General features: G+C 44.0%; 1 protein-coding gene across 4 annotated transcripts in view; it reads left to right on the plus strand.

Annotated features, from left to right (window-relative positions):
* Positions 1–16,364, plus strand: part of DIAPH2 (diaphanous related formin 2) — a 768,551-nt gene that overhangs the window by 301,277 nt on the left and 450,910 nt on the right. For all 4 annotated transcript variants that reach the window (XM_090061442.1, XM_090061443.1, XM_090061444.1 and 1 more), the window contains one exon: positions 12,116–12,217. In XM_090061442.1, coding sequence (XP_089917568.1) covers positions 12,116–12,217 — 102 coding nt within the window. The remainder of the gene's footprint in view (positions 1–12,115; positions 12,218–16,364) is intronic.

Below are 16,364 nucleotides of genomic sequence, written 5' to 3' on the forward strand. Positions count from 1 at the left end.
AAAGCACTTTGCTTGTAAAGAAGTTGAGGGCTTGGAACAGACCCCCACCCAGAAGTGGTGCACTTATCCACCCTGGCAATCTTAAAAAAATGTCTTGACGCCTGTCTTGTTGGGATCAGTTGAACCCAGCAGCCTTTCCTGCCCACGTGCAGGGGGGCTGGACCTGATGATCTGTTAGGGGCTTGAAGGGACCTTACTATGAAACTGAGAACCTAGTGAGAGAGATGGGGATGAGGAAGGGGGAGGGACAAAGTAACTGATTGTCAGCAGTGATGTGGATGATCTGTAAAACGAGAGATGAGGACCAGTGTCTTCCACCTTTTCTTTGTCATGGTGTTATGTATTGTAACTTTAAATGTGAGAAGCTTATTGACAAGGAAGAGGTGGGGCCAAATGGCAGCTACTTTAAGGTCTATTAACATAACTTGTCTAGAAAAGTGTGTAATACCATGGGGAGACTAACATAAATATCTGGAGAAGTGATGGGGTTTGGGGCAGTCGTGGTGGGCAGGGACAAACATGAGCATGGCAGCAGTGTTAGTTAAAAACCCAGGGGTTAAAATCAAGCAAGTTCAAGTGCTAATAGAAGGAAAAATGCAGAGGGTGTTGTTTAGAGATGAAATAGGTGGAGGTAGAGTTGTTTAACGTATGCACCCATGGGGGGGAGGGGAAGGGCAGATTTATTCTGGAAATTGGAAATATACGTGGGGGGTGGGACACAGAGTCATAGTTGGCAACTTCAGCTGCATAATGAAGAAAAGAGATGGGTGGGAGTTAGTTGCTCGAAGATGCTAAAGAAAATTATCAAGGAAGAAGGTTCCAAGGATGTGTGGGCAGGAGAGAAAGTGCAAATGAGAGTGGAGCCAAGAGGAAGGAAAATTTCAAGGATTAATTTTATTTTTGGTCTCTGAAGGGGTCATGGTGCACAAGAAAGATCCAAGATTTTTGTGGGGTTTAGTGGTTTTTAGTAACCATCGAGTATTACGGGTGGAGATGGGAACAAGGGATGGAATGGGACAGGGAAAGCCTCTGGAAATTGAACGTTATGCTGCTCCATGATGAAAAAGTGGGTAAGGAGAAATGGAGAACCTTAAAGTATTGTTATAAAAGCAGATGGAAATGGTGGTGTATGTTTAAGAGAAGAACAAGCACATTTTTCATGAATATTTAAAAGAGAATAGTGAGGGACAAGATAAGGGAGCTGAAAAGAGGCAGGAGAGGGTACAACACTTGACTGTGGAAGAAAGGTGAAGGATAAATTGGAAGAGGCAGAGTTGGAGGTGGAGGAATAGTTTAGAGAGAGCTGGTGAAAAGATATTCCTAGTGAAAGCGGCTTGGGTGGAAGAAGGGGAAAAATGAAACTGATACTTTGCTGTAAGGAAATGACCTGATCCAAAAGTCAGGAAATCAAAGGGAGGGGTGGAAAGAGTGAAAAAGGATAATGGAAACTGTGTGGAAGGCCAGGAAAGGGTACTGGAGACTGTGGCAGACATCTATGAGGATTTTTATAGAAAGTAGAAAATTGATAGGGAGCAGAAGATGGGGTTTTGGCAGACATCAAGGAGAAGGTGGAGGGTGAAAGGGTGGATGCGTTGGGGGGGAGGTAAAGATAACAGAGGTAGAAAAATGTTTGAGAACTTCTGAAGGAAACAAGCCACTAGGAAATGATGGACTCCCACCTGAAATTTAAATGAAATTCTGGCTGTGGGTGGGAAAGGATTTGGTGGAAGTCTTCAGAGAGATAACCTGCTTTGCAGGTGGAATAATGGTGCTACTGTATAAGAAGGGACATCGAGAGTGCCTCTAGAACTTGAGGCCAATCATATTGAATACAGATTATAAAATCCTGGTGAAAGTCACTGATGGCAATATGAACGAAAAGTGTTTTGGATCAAGTCATACAAGAAGGCCAAATGTGCCCTTCGGGAGGGAGAAGAATCGTGCAAGCAGTCTGGGTGTTAAGAGATGTTCTGGCATATGTGAAAGATAGAAAATTTAATACAGCACTAGCAAATTTTGTTCTCAAGAAAGCATGTGACAGGGTAACACATGAGTTTTTGTTTGATGTGCTGCTGAAAATGGGATACCTGAAAAAGTTGGGAGGCTGGATAGAATTGTTGTATGGCACAGCACAGAGTCAGGTTCTGGTGAAGGGAAACTTGAGTCAAGCCTTTCAGATACAAACATGGGTGAGGCAAGGTTGCAGGCTTGTAACGCTCGATCTTTATATGCACCATGGAACCTCTGGTGCCGAGGTTAAGGGGGGACAAAATAATCAGTGGAGTTAATATTCAGGGGCAGAGGGGGAGTGAAATGCTTACTGTATATGGACAATATTAACATGATGATGCAAGATGCAGTCTCAGAGAGAATCCTGGTACTTATGGAAGACCATGGGGAAGCTCCAAGGTCAACAGGGCAGAGTGAGGTGTTGGGGACTGGAAGTTGGGGAGATCTAGGGAAGTTTGGCATGGGGGTGGTTAAGAATCAGATCGAAATCTTAAGAGGGGTGATTCTTGGTATAGAAGGGAAAGGCACAAAAGCATGGGAAAAGATGGGGTCATGGGTTAGGAAAAAAATTATGTTTTTGGAGCACAAGAGGTTTGTCATATATACAGGAAAGGTGAAGCTGGTGTTGCTCCTCACTGTGGTGTTTGTGGATGTAGTATAGCATGGGTTCAAAGCAGGAAAATCCAGAAACTGATTTGGTTGTTTTTCTGGGGTTCTAAAAACAGATTGTCAGGAAGGAATTATATAAGGGATGGGAGCATGGAGGGTGGGAGCTACTGTACAGAGAGATGTTTATCTACGCATACTATGTTAGAATGGGGATGACTGAGGGAAGCTTTGAAAGGAAATGGGAAATTTTGGTAGATTTTGGATGGGGAAATGGCTGTGGAGGATGGGCCCATGTGGGACAGGGTGGAAAGGTCAGTGGGCTTGAAAATTGTTGATATATTATGGGAGAGCAGAAAATTTTGTTAAAGTACAAGGTTTGGAAAGCCTAGGGATACAAAGTTTGAAAGCAAAGGGAAGGATTTTGAAGGAAATCAGGAAAAGACAAAGCAACTGAGTGTGAGATTTGTTGGAGTAACAAGCAAGACAAGGGTGGAGAGGAGTAACGGGGGAAGATTTGGAAGGGGAACATGCAGACCTAATGAGAATGGTGAGGTGGGTTGAATAGTAAGAGAGGTTCAGTATAGGTGAGTTTTAGGAAGAACAGCAAAATGCCCGCAGGAGAAGTGTGGGTGGGGCCTGGAGGGGGGAGAATTGGTGGTACATGTATTTTTGGGAATGTAATTTTCATGGGAGGTTTGGAGAAGGGCACACAGGTTTTTACAAATTTTGAAATGCACAATAAGATCATTTTTGAGACGGTGATCATTAAGAAAGGTTGGGAAGAAGGCATGGGTTATTTGTGCTAATGAAGCACTGTGGAAAGTGAGGAGGTTGCTGATCATGAAGGGAATGGATTTTACTACAAAGGCATGTTTGCAGGTAGCTTTGTTTAAACTCAAATATTACATGCAAAGTGATGATGAAGAGGAAGATCAGACTAGGAGGGAGGGGGTGTTTAGGAAAGATAAATGGAAATATATATTCGAGTACCTGAGGTAGTGGTGTGAAAGGGGGGAGGGTAGGAAATTGTGGGATGAGATAATGTTATTGTAAACTGTTAAGAAATGAGGAGGAGTTAATGTTATAAGGCTTTGTTGGATAATAATCTGTGCTTGTTTGTGTTATTTGTAAATATGTATAAGAGATTTTTTTTAAAATAATGTTGAGTTTGTTTTTTAAAAAAGTTTCCTGTAGCAGGAGTGGCGGCCTAGGGTCGCTGTGCTCTCCCCTAGCGCCCCTTACCGTGTCCAGGCTGTCACAAAGCACCCTTTATTCTTGGCCACCACATCTTTGATCTTAAATGTATATGATAGGGAGGCTGTCTGTTTGTCTCCCTGGACATGGTTTACCTCCTACATTAGCCCTGCTCTGCTAATGGGTGTTCCTGCACACCCCTGCCTTATGGGCTATGTGTGGCTTCAACCACCCATGTACCACACCCCAAGCCTCGATGATGTACTGGATGTTGTTTGGTCGCACTGCACCTCACCGGGCGCTTGGGCTCTCCGCAGCCTGCATCTTGCAACCACACCTCACTAGGCGCTTGTAGAATCACGGCCCCCTTGTCTGGGACTTCTCGCTGCCCCTCTCTGGGGCTGGAGTTGCCACTTTGCTGTGGGTCCCCTTATGGGGCCTCCTCCAACCCCTAATAGCTTCACTCAAACCTCCTGTAGTAAACAGTAAACACAAAACTCAAGCCTCTAGGCTATAACATAATTGTTATTGCTCTGCCAATCGGCAAGAACGTTATTTGAGCCACCCCCAATGGTGCTCCATCCTTCACCTGTACCAACGGCTTGTGCATTCTGGCCTCTTCTGTGTTCTTGCTCCGGCAGAATTCCTACCCCTTTGGCTGCCAGCAGGGAACTTCCTGCCTGACCTCAGCCTGGGACTTGTATAGGAGCCAGGCCCTGCCCCTTCCAGTCAGCTGACTCCCACCAGTTACCCTAGCAACCTGCACCTGTGTCTCTTCATTACTACTCCACAAGTAGTAGGCACCTCAGTGCCCTGCAACATTTCCCATTAATATGTTTGCCAGTGTGGGCTGTGTGTTTTATTGCTATTGCTCAGTGTTGGCTGTATATAATCAACTTCATAGTTGTTTTCCATTCCTGAGCACATGCTGCTTTTGGCAGCATTTACATGATAGTATATTTAGTGAGATGTCCTGTGCTTCATATCTTACGCACAGATCCTCCCCTCCCCACTCCTTTGCTGTAACATCACATATGTGGAGGCCCCCCCTTACTGCCCTGCACTATTCCATATGCAGGGATTCCCCCCTTTCTACCCCCTGCAGCATGCCGTGAATATGCCCCCAGCCCTCCCCTCAGCTTCCTGGGTTGTGGCCTGGACTGCCTTTTCCGACACCAGGGATTTTCATCCTTTTTTTCATAGATTTTCATAGACATTAGGGCTGGAAGGGACCTCAGGAGATCATCGAGTCCATCATTGAGTTTTTAAAAAAAGTGTCCCACTTCTGACTCAGAGTTTCAGCTCCTGTACTCCTTTATATTTTTTTCTTGTTTTTAAGCAGGGGCTGAGGCCCCTGTGGTGAGGGAGTTGGGCTGGGGCAGGCACTTCATGAGTGGGGTGGGGCGCAGGATGGAGCCACAAGCCGCTAGTCCAAGGGGCAAGGGGATGGCTCCCATGACTATGTGCACCCCAGGAGGGCATGGGGGGCGGTCATGTGCCCCTGGATCTGTGCTGGGAGGGGGGGGTTGGAGGGGCTACAGTGAATTCTAGAGTGGCTGCAGCCCCTCCTGTAGCCCCACTCCTGTAGGCCATGGCAGTGAGGGAGAGGGAGTGGGGCTGAGGCAGTGCTGCATAGCCGGGCAAAGACGGGCAAGCAGTTCATCTGGGGCGCTTAGGGTAGGGGGGTGGCTCCCACCACTGCATGCGCCCAGGAAGGCATGGGGGACGCATATGCTCCTGGATCTGCGTATGGGGCAAGGGCGGGCCAGGGCTTTGGAAGTGCTGGCCTGGTCCCAGTGGGGTTGTTGACTTGGGCTGCACTAGGAGCAGGGGAGATGGGGATGGGAAGGCTATGGCAAATTCTGGAGTGGCTGCAGGCCCTCCCATAGCCCTGTCTCCCTCAGTGCTGCCACCTCCTGCCCTGAGTGCAGCCCAGCCCCCTGCTGGGAAGAGCCCAGCACAGCCCTGGTCTTATCCTGTTGTGTGTGCAGATCTGGGGGCACATGCCCTCCCAGGGTGCATGCAGCCAGCAGGAGTTGCCTCCCCCCAGATATGCAGTGCCTGCCCCTGCTGCAGCCCCAGTCCCACTTCCTTCCTCACCATGGTGGCCTACGGGAGGGGCTGCAGTCATTCCAGAATTTGCTGTAGCCCTCCCTCCCATTCTGCTGCTGCCCACCCCAAGTGCAACCCAGCCCAGCCCCACCAGAATGAGCCCACTGCCACCAAAGCCTGCCCTGCCCCATGCGCAGATCTTGAGGCACACATAGCCCCCTGCGCATGGCTCAGTTCTGCACCCCACCCCAGCCATACAGTCCCTGCCCCAGCTCCATTCCCTTCCCCACTGCTGGGGCCTTGATTGGCCTACCCCCCGACCCCTTCCCACACAACAGACTTACCAGCTGGATCTGGCTGCTCTCCACATGGCCAGGCTGAACTCCTCACCACCTGCATGCTGCACTGCAGCTGTGCACATGCACATGTACAAGGCAATTATTGGCCACATCAGTTTTGTGTACCCCCTATGACCCTTTTAATTACCCCTAGGGTTACATGTATTTTTGGTTGACAACCGATACCCTACGCAAGTGCTGAGAAGGACACAAAATCTGGAAAAGGGAATGGGAGCCTGGAGATTCTGTCTGCTGCTGCTGCAGCTGAAGTTATATAGGGAGTGATGGCCAGGCTCCCACCCAGGGGACACAGACTGACCTTCACCATCTGCTAGTTGGACAGCTGTGTTTTAGAATATGTAGTTATCTTGTTTTGTGTTTTGTTTCTCTTACCTTTTATTTTTTAGTAGTATAGGTGATCAAATATAATCCATAGCTGGAAACAAATAGGGTAAAGTTTTGTTTAGCATTCAACAATATAATTATGTGCTCTTTAATTTTATTTACCTTTCAAAAATTAAATCTGCACATAATAAAACAGATTTCTATGAACTCTAATTTAATTTAAAAGAAATTCTTGATGCAGTGGAGTGAATAGCACCTTTTGGACTACTGATTAGTTCTAACAAAGCATATGTTCAAGCATAAATGATTAGCTTGTTAGTGTAGTAGTGATTGTTTATAATCAGCTTTCAAACAAAGAACTAAATAATCCTGTGAGAAGTGTATGTGTAAGAAACTCTGTAAAGGAACTTGATGTGAGATAGCATGCTTATTTTGTTCCTTGGTGCTTTTTTTAAAAATATGGTAGTCATTAAGTTGTAGTGTTATTATAAAAGGTCTTTAAAAGAACACTTAGGCTAGGGACAGACATTACACACAAACTGGTTTAAGTAATCAGAAAATGGTTTAAACCTGTAACAGATCAGATGTTCATTGCCATGGCTAAAACTGGTTTGTGCTAAACCTGGTTGAATGTAGTATCAGACTTAACTGATTTGGGTCCAACTGGTTTATGCAATGTCTGTCCCAGAGTCCCCCAGCATCCCAGCATGCTCTCTGGGCTGTGCTGGGCAGGGCTGTCTGTTCCACAGCAGGGCTGGCCCTTCCCCTCTGCTCCCTGGCTGCAGCACTGACAGACTGCAGGCATCTGCCCGGCTTCTGCTCCTGCTTCCCTACCCGCCACTAAGCAGGGATTCCACTGTCCCCTCTGCTTTACACAGACACACAGTATTAGGTAGCAGAACACATGCTGGCTTATCTCCATGCTGTGGCAGCCAGGACAAAGGCAGAATCAACAGGTAGCTGGTAATGCCCCTCTGTTGTTTTCTTAATGGGGTGAATAAACACTGAACCCCTCCCTAATCAAAGTATCCTGCCAGGGCCTGGCTATGCTCCTCTGAGCTCAGCCATGTGTAAGGGTAGGGAAGGGAGGGCTGTCTCTCACCCCATTCTCATTAAGAAACTGGGGGACTGTGGTGTCGACATCTACACAGTCAAATGGGTTGCCAACTGGCTGGATGGCCACACCCAGAGAGTGGTAGTGAATGGGTCATTTTTGACCTGGAGGGACGTGGGCAGTGGAGTTACACAGGGCTTGGTCCTTGGGCCCTCACTGTTCAACATCTTCATCAGTTACCTTGCATTAGGGGGTAAAAAGCCCCCTGTTCAAATTTGCTGATAACACTAAGATGTGGGGGGATGTGGGCATCTTAGAAGGAAGGAATAGGCTACAATCGGACCTAGACAGGTTACAGGGGTGGGTGGACAAGAATAGGATGGGATTCAACACTGACAAGTGCAAGGTGATGCACCTGGGGAGGAAGAACCAGCAGCATACCTACAGGCTGGGGAACTCCCCTTCTCTTCAGTGCAGAGGCAGAAAAGGATCTTGGGGTCATTAATGCCAAGATGAATATGGGCAGGCAGTGTGGGGATGCAGTCAGGAAGGCCAACCTCACCTTGTCATGCATCCACAGATGCGTCTCGAGCAGGACCAGGGGAGTGATCCTCCCCCTCTATGCGGCACTGGTCAGGCCACAGCTGGAGTACTGCATCCAGTTCTGGGCGCCGAACTTCAAGAGGGATGTGGACAACATGGAGAGGGTCCAGAGGAGGGCCACTCACATGATCAGGGGGCAGCAGGGCAGGCCCCATGAGGAGAGGCTACAGGACCTGAACCTGTTCAGCCTCCAGAAGAGAAGGGTGAGGAGGGATCTAGTGGCCTGTTACAGAGGGGACCAGCAGGCATTGGGGAAGTCCCTGGTTCCCCGAGCACTACCAGGAGTGACTAGAAATAGTGGTCAGAAGCTGGCAGAGGGTAAATTCAGATTAGACCTCAGAAGGCGCTACTTCACTGTCAGGGCAGCTAGGATCTGGAACCAACTTCCAAGCGAAGTGGTGCAGGCTCCTACCCTGGGGGCCTTTAAGACGAGGCTTGACAATCACCTTGCTGGGGTTGTTTAACCCCAGTACTCTTTCCTGCCATGGCAGGGTTCGGACTTGATGATCTGCTCAGGTCCCTTCTGACCCTACTAACTATGAACTACCTGAAGTCAGCCAATGTCCTCTTTGTTCTTGGTAACAAAAGTGAATTGCAAAGTAGCGTTCTGATAGTTGCAGTTGTTAAGGGCCAGTGGTGAAATGTTGCTGGGATGCTTTCATGCTGTCAGTTCCTTGAAAACATATGTTTTGGGTATTTTGTCTGTTTAAATTTATTTCTTACAGAGACCAAAATGAAATAATTATTGCTTAAGCCTAAAGTAGAGCAAATACTTGTGGCCACATGCTATAAGTACTTTTTATTTTTCACTTGCATTTAATTTGAATTTCCACCTTAAAAGATGTAGAGTTTAACTGAAAGGCCTTTTTGTTCTGGGGAAGTGGAAAATATAGTGATTTGGTGTAAAACATTGCAAATAAACCCTTATAAAAATTGAAAAGAAAAATTCCTTTTGTTGCTATTTGTAGTTACATGTCAGTCAGCTATTATTACATCTAAAAAATAAGTTTTTCTCTTAATGCATATACATTTGTAACTGGAAGTAAAGTGTATTGTTTAATCACCACCAACCTTAAATAGCATTATGAAGTTCAGTGATCTAATACATACATCTAACACATACGTTTCAGGAAACTGATTGATGTGCCTATTGGATGATTCTTCATTTTATGGTTTCATTTGCTTTTCTTTAACTTACTTCCTTTCTAGGGCATCTTCCTTCTCCCAATTATCCACTCCTGATGATATAGTTCACTCCTGATATATCCACTCTTGCTGGATAGTTCACCATTGTTTGCATTCCTGTTGGTGACGAATTAAGCAGAATGCACTGTATGAAAAATGGTTTTATGAAAACTCTGCACATTGTGCCTCATGGAGTTTATATCCGAGACAGGTTTAGCTAATCTAAGCATGCAGTAATGGGAAAACCTGGGTTGGAATAACTTGTTCATGCCATATCTTTGGTTATAATTGCAATGTGAAAGAGAATTATCCACCCCCCCCACCCCTGCCCCAGCCCCTTCCCCCAACCCTTAGCTGTTTCCTCAGCATGAGAAATATAAACCAGGTGGTAGGGGTTCCTTTGTTGGATATACTTGTTATCAGGGGGGCATATATATATGATAGCTGTGGCATTCTAAATTGAAGTTGGTTAAACAAGTCAAAGGTCTCTGTTGTCTTAAAAATAATTTATGTATAATATGATAGGCTTAATCATGGAGAACCCAAATCTTCCCTACTAAGGCTAAAGTGATTTAATGAGATAAAAAGAAAGAAAGGTTATGTTTTGGCAAGGAAGAAAGGGCCTTATGGTTCAGTACCCTCTCTTAACTAACCTTTAAGTGTGCAATTAACATTTACAGAAAATAAAGTTTGAGGAATTCTGTAGAATAATTAGAGAAATGGGGAAAGCAGCTAAAGGTCTCTGTTCTGTTAATAGGCATTCTTTTTACATCATACTGCTGACATACCATAAAATGAAAGCTGTCATGCATGAAAGACTGCACACATTGTGCTACTGTGGTGCCATAAATCTACAATGAAAGGCATTTACTTTTCCATTTTACCCTGATTTAGTTTTAGCTCTTGACTCTGCCAAATTCCATTAATCTGAAGCAGGAGTTATGAGGTACCACCAGCTCGTATACTTTTGAGTTCCAACGTATTTTGAACCTAGTATAAAAAAAGGATACTTCTTATAAGTATATGACAATAAAGGTCCACCCCAGCTAGTGCCAACAGCATTTCATGTCAAAACACAATGAATATTATAAAAAGATTTTCCAATATTAAAACTGGTGTCCAATGAGTATAGGCATTGGTACATCAGAGAGGAAATGTAATCTGTCATGTATATCTAGAAGTTTGAAAGGACTGAAAGTATTGTAGAAGATAAGGTGTTAGTGGTATTGAACTTTCACTTCACTTCAGTTTATACAAGGGAGAAATATGGGAGGCATACTGATAATAGGGTTCTTTATTTCCATTGTATTCATGGTTAAAAACGGCCTTCATAGGGATATCTTGCGGGAACGTGAGAATTACCTTCATGGCGATCATGCAGCACGTTTCCCCTCTTTGTTCAAATTCTTCCATCATGCAAAGCAGTTCTTGAACTCTGGACAAGTACTTCATGTTGGTTGGGAATGCATACTATCAAAATAACCCTGCTAATTGAGAAGGTGTAAAGATCTGTGAGAGAGGTCAGAAAAGATCCTTCAGTTTTCCTTGTTATTATGACGAAAAATGTACAGTCCCTTACATTTCCATGATTCAGGTATGGTTTTCTGTCAGTTTTTCTGCCTTTCCAATATAAGTTCCAAGTGAACAATAGTAACCCATTGACATTTGGCAGGGGGGAAGGAGGTCAATACAGGAATTAGTCCCTTAATGGATGTACAACAGTAATTTTTCCTTATTAGTCTGATAATATTGTACTTCTGCGTTCCTGTAGTTGAAGGAAAACATTTAAGGTAAATGTATATATTTTATATATAAAATAGTATTCTCTCTTTTTTGAAAGACTCGACTTTCCAGTGGATAAAATTAAATTGTTACTTATATGTCCCTTCAACTAAGAAACGCACACACACTTGTGTGTGTATATAAATAAACAAAAATGCTATACATATAAAAAGAGCATATACATTTTACAAAACGTGTATAGATACTTTACTATAGATTTCTTTAGATTTTTAATAAGTAAAATATTTTTAGTTTAAAAAAAAAAAAAGACTATATAAATTATGTTTGTCCTTTTCCAGGGTTTGGTTGGTCACATTAAATGTATAAAGATTTCTTTCAATGTGAAAGAGATGAGCATATATATCTTGCTTCATTTAAGCATCATCAAGGGAAAGCAAGCTGAAAAGTTTAAGCTTCATATCTGAAAACTTATGAGTCTTCTACAGTTCTGGAGTATTTTCCATTTCTGTGTAAATATCTTTAAAATTATATCTATGTACTGGTTTTGTGACTAGCCTCCCAAAATAGTAGAGTCCTGTTGTGTACATAAAAAGGGGCTTCTTTAATACTTAGTGGAGGAGACAAAACCAGGGATGAAGAAATGGTAGCAGCAAGTAGCTCATACATCAGTGGCTACTTGTATGACAAGTAATTCATACTTGAACTTAAATAACCGTGACTTAGCTTGTTCTGTTGACTATGGGAAGAACATGACTCCTGTCAGACTGTTGTGGATATGTTGATGTCTAGATAAATTAATTGACTGATTTTTTTTTTCCTTTTGTGTGGTCTGTGTGGTTATTGGAGTTATCTAAAATGATTTTTAAGTTTCAAGGTACTCTGATTTACATTGACATGCCATATAATCCATTTTATTAAGTGTTAATTAATATCACAGTTGTTAGAATTTAAAACTGATGCAATTTAATCTTGCTTTTTTCAGAATCTGGTGAAGAATCTTCCTGAACAGAAGGAACTTAGTGCCTTAGCCCAATTAAAGGATGAATATGCTGATCTTTGTGAGCCAGAACAGTTTGGAGTTGTGGTATGTAGTAGCCCAATAATTCAACTGAGGGTTGTACTTTGTTAGATGCAATGAAAATATTTTTCCCTTTAACTTTGTATTAATTTTATATATATGTATGTATGTATGTATATATGTAAAGGTATTTATTCATAGAGTGGGAAAAATCAGGAAATTAAGATTCTTATGAAATGCAATCTGTACAGGTACTTGACAGACTTAGACTTAGTGCATACAGAAGTGAAAGGAATAGTGATGTATAATTAACAGCTGCCTTCTATAAAAGGCATTTCTATGACAAATCATATCTTGTATCTCTTCTGATTGACAGCATAGTGCTGTTGATAAATAATAAAACAGAAGTTATATTTAGGAGTTCAGAAGGATTCATTTATGCAGTGCCTCCTTTTTTTTCCCTCTGAATTGGTTGACTTAATAACTAAAAGCTCAGCAGTTCAAAGTGTTAATCTATGTTATTTATTCAAAAAATATTTTCTTATAAGAATCTTTCTGAACAGAAGGAACTCGGTGCCTTAGCCCAGTTAAAGAATTAATATGCTGATCTTTGTGAGCCAGAACAGTTTTGAAGTTGTGGTGTGCCCAATAATTTAACTGAGAGTTGTACTTCGTTAGATACAATGAAAATATATTTTCCCCTTTTTGTAAAAGTTATGTATTTGTTTTTCCCATTATTGTTAACATACTTTTGCACAATATATATATAGGGGTTTTTTGGTATAGGTATTTATTCATATAGTAGCAAAATCAGAAAATTAAGGTTCTTATGAGATGAAATTTGTACAGGTACTTGACAGACTTAGTGCATATAGAAGTGAAAGGTATTTTTGTTTTGTCATTGAAGTAAAATGCGGACAGATAACTAAGAATTGTTAAGAATAATTAACATGAATCATGGTGTGTGTGTTTTTTTTTTTTTTTTCCTTTGGCCAAGTTATGGTCCTAAATACAAAAGCAACTAAAACCTCCCTAGCTTCATTAATTTCAGATCTGGAACAAAATGTAGGACACATTACAAAAATGAATCTTAAATGCTGCAGACATCTTCCCTCATAGGAAGTGTGTTTTAGAGCAAAGCTGTCCGTCTGTCAGTCTGAGTGGTTAAATTATGGCCCAGGAGACTTGTTGGTTTGGCTTCTGAAGTCGTGGCTTTAAGCATCATCCAGAAGGTTGCTCCTGATTTTTCACCCCTCCAGTCCTTAGTCCACCACTTAATTTAGGCTAAGTGTAGATGTTCAAAAAACCAGATGGGATCAATCAGACTTATGCAGGTTTCTGCAGGCAGCAGGGCTGTGCAAAACTTCAGCAGCTGCTTTGTTTTAAAGGTGTGTCAGCCCATTTTGGTGGACAGATCACTGAATCGGAATCAAAATAGAAGCTCTGAAACATCTCTGAAATGAAACAAAAGCATCTGAGTTTTGGAAATGTTTCCGAATATTTTGCAGTTTCAGAGACAGCCTTGCAGAAAAACGGAAACTAAGATGACGGAGGAAGAAGAGCAGGGAAGGACTGCTCTCATATTGACACTTGTAGCTGGCCGGTGACTACGATCTTTCCCTGAGCTCCCTCCCAATCATAGTGCTGTGGGGGAGGGATGGAGAAACGGTATATAAGGCTCTGTGTCAAGCTCGCTCTCTGCCTTTTCTTTCATCTGTGTCTCTCTTGCAGCATGAGCAGCAGAGCACATAGCATCTGAAAGGTCTAGGCTTGCTTGGTAGCAATAGGTACTGATAGTCTCTTGCTACCAAGTTGTAGCCAGTCCTTTCCCACTTACCCTTGCCTACCATCCCTTTTGTTATTTATTTCAACTAATTCTTCCCCCAAAATCCTCTTATTTCTTTTTCTTAGACCCCTCCCAAACAAAAAGAAAGCTGTGTATGCTTTCCCTCGTAGTGTATCATCCTTCACTGCGCAGAAAAGCACAACACACACAAATTATGCACACACTTTCCAGCACACCAGACATGAAGGTGCCAGGTCTTCTGGCAGGGGAGTGAGAGCAGGCAGAGGGAAAGCTGTAAGTTTCCACACCCACCACCCAACTTAGATGCACCTTATTTTCTACCAGGTATGAGGCTTCTGCTGAATTGGCAGCAAAGAGGTGGGAGCAGTGTCTGCACCTGCCCCACCTCCACTAACACCAGAAATAGCCACCAGCACTAGCATGACACTCTCCCCCACCCCAATTTCAACTCCCAGCATGAGCCTCCCAGTGCCAGAGGAGGAGCTGGATATGGAAGCAGGGGAGCTCAGTGCCATAGCCAGGGAAATTCTGGGGAAGGAGGGGGAATCTGAGTTTGTGCTCCACTCTCCTCAAAGTTCCCCTAGAGCCAGGTCTCCTTCTCTAGAAGGCACTTGAGAGGAGGTTGAGGTGGAGGAGATAAGTGGCTCAACTGAGTAAGCTCCTTCTGTTGTTGTGCCTGTGCCTGCTGAGGAGGGGGATAAAACAGGATATCCCCGTCCCCCCTCCCCCAGCCTGTCTCTCACCCTCTAATGTCTCAATTTACATTCTCACTGACTGGCTTTCTTGCCTGCATGCCAGCCTCTGGCTTCTTTACTATTTCTTCCATCCAAAAAGAGTGCATACACCAACTGCAGATGCTTTCTCAGCCTGAAGAAGTGTTTTTAAACACAAAAGCTTGTTAAAATATATTTCTCCAATTTCTCAGTTGGTCTAATAAAAGATATCAAATTGACCCAAAGAACCTTGTCTTTCTGTGTCCTTAGACCAACATGGCTACAACCTACACATGCACCTTAACACACACAGGTGTCATGGGTTTTGCTTTGAATAGTTTGAGGTGCACTTTCCCAGAAACCCCTGCACCTATGTCCTTGAAACTTAGCAGGCTTCATGCCCTGAGAAAGGACTACCATCCCTGCTGTTTTCATCCAAATCAGCCAAAATTGAAAAAGTTGTAGGTATTTTAGTTATTTCCCATTATAATCTATGACTGAATCTCCGAACCAGTGTCAAATTTCCAAAACAGGTTTAGCCAAATCAAATCGGGACAGTGATCTGAAACACCGAGTCTAATCACTGTCCCTCCGAAATGGCTGGATCTGAATCCAAATTGGAACAGAGCCATTTTGTACAGCCCTAGTAAGCAGCATAGGTTAGTTTGGGAGTGAACATAGCCCATGTTTGCTCTATGGGGAGGGGGAGAGGGGAGGCTGTTGGCAAGGGACCACCCAGGCTGCCTTTACTAGCTGAGGCCAGGAGATTGAGGTCACTCTTGCACATCTTCCAGTGGGCTCCCTAGGCTGCCTGAGACTGAGCACAGTTGAGTGGCTGGGCCATGCCTTATTTGACTGTGAGGCATGGGAGAGCCCTCCTTCCCTATCATCATCCACTGGCATGTCAGCTGCAGTCAGGCAGTGGAGGCACCCATGTTTGCCCACCCTTTGCAGGCCAGTCATGTTCCTTTAGAGATGTGCCTGCTTGCAGGGGGTATGGTTTCCTTGGGTGAGCTCCTGCACACCCAGCCAGGAACCCCCTTTTCCTCCATTAGGGGCCACAGTCCCAGGGAGCCTGACTAGGGCTTAGGCACACCCAGCTGCCTGCACCCCTCCCCCATCATCATCAGCCACTGTGCTGATTCAGCTCTGAGAGAGCCCAGGGGTGGGGCTGGCTGGGTGCTTGACTGGAGCAGCCAAGTGCAGGATGAGTGGTAGTGTACCTTCCTGTTAGAAGAGGGATAGTTGGGGGCTGCAAAAGTGCCTGGGATACCAGTTGACAATTCCCTAATGTGAATCAGTAAGGGGTCTGGTGCAGAAGTTCAGTTCTCCAGTCTAACCTAAATTGATTAAGTTTGAGCGCACATTGATTCAGGTCTATCTTAAACTGGGTTCTGCCATTTTTAAGCCAGTCTGTGGGTGCCAAACTGCTGTATTGCTATGGGATTAGACTGGTTCCTGAGCACTTATATTGGTAAATGTATAATATTTTTACCTGGCCTTAGAGTCTCCAGTCCCTGTTGGTGACTAAAATAGATGGTGGGGAAAAATAGGGGTTGAACAGTGACAGCATTCAACTGCCCTGTGCCAAAGATGAGTTTTCTGGAAAGCCCAAAAGAAGACCATGCTGCAGATTCAGTTCACAGGAGCTGATGCACTGACCATCCTCTGTTTATAGCATTCAGCTAGGATT

The sequence above is a fragment of the Crocodylus siamensis genome, chromosome 8, assembly GCF_052110815.1.
Source record: "Crocodylus siamensis isolate JL-2025a chromosome 8, ASM5211081v1, whole genome shotgun sequence".
Taxonomy (NCBI): Eukaryota; Metazoa; Chordata; order Crocodylia; family Crocodylidae; genus Crocodylus; species Crocodylus siamensis.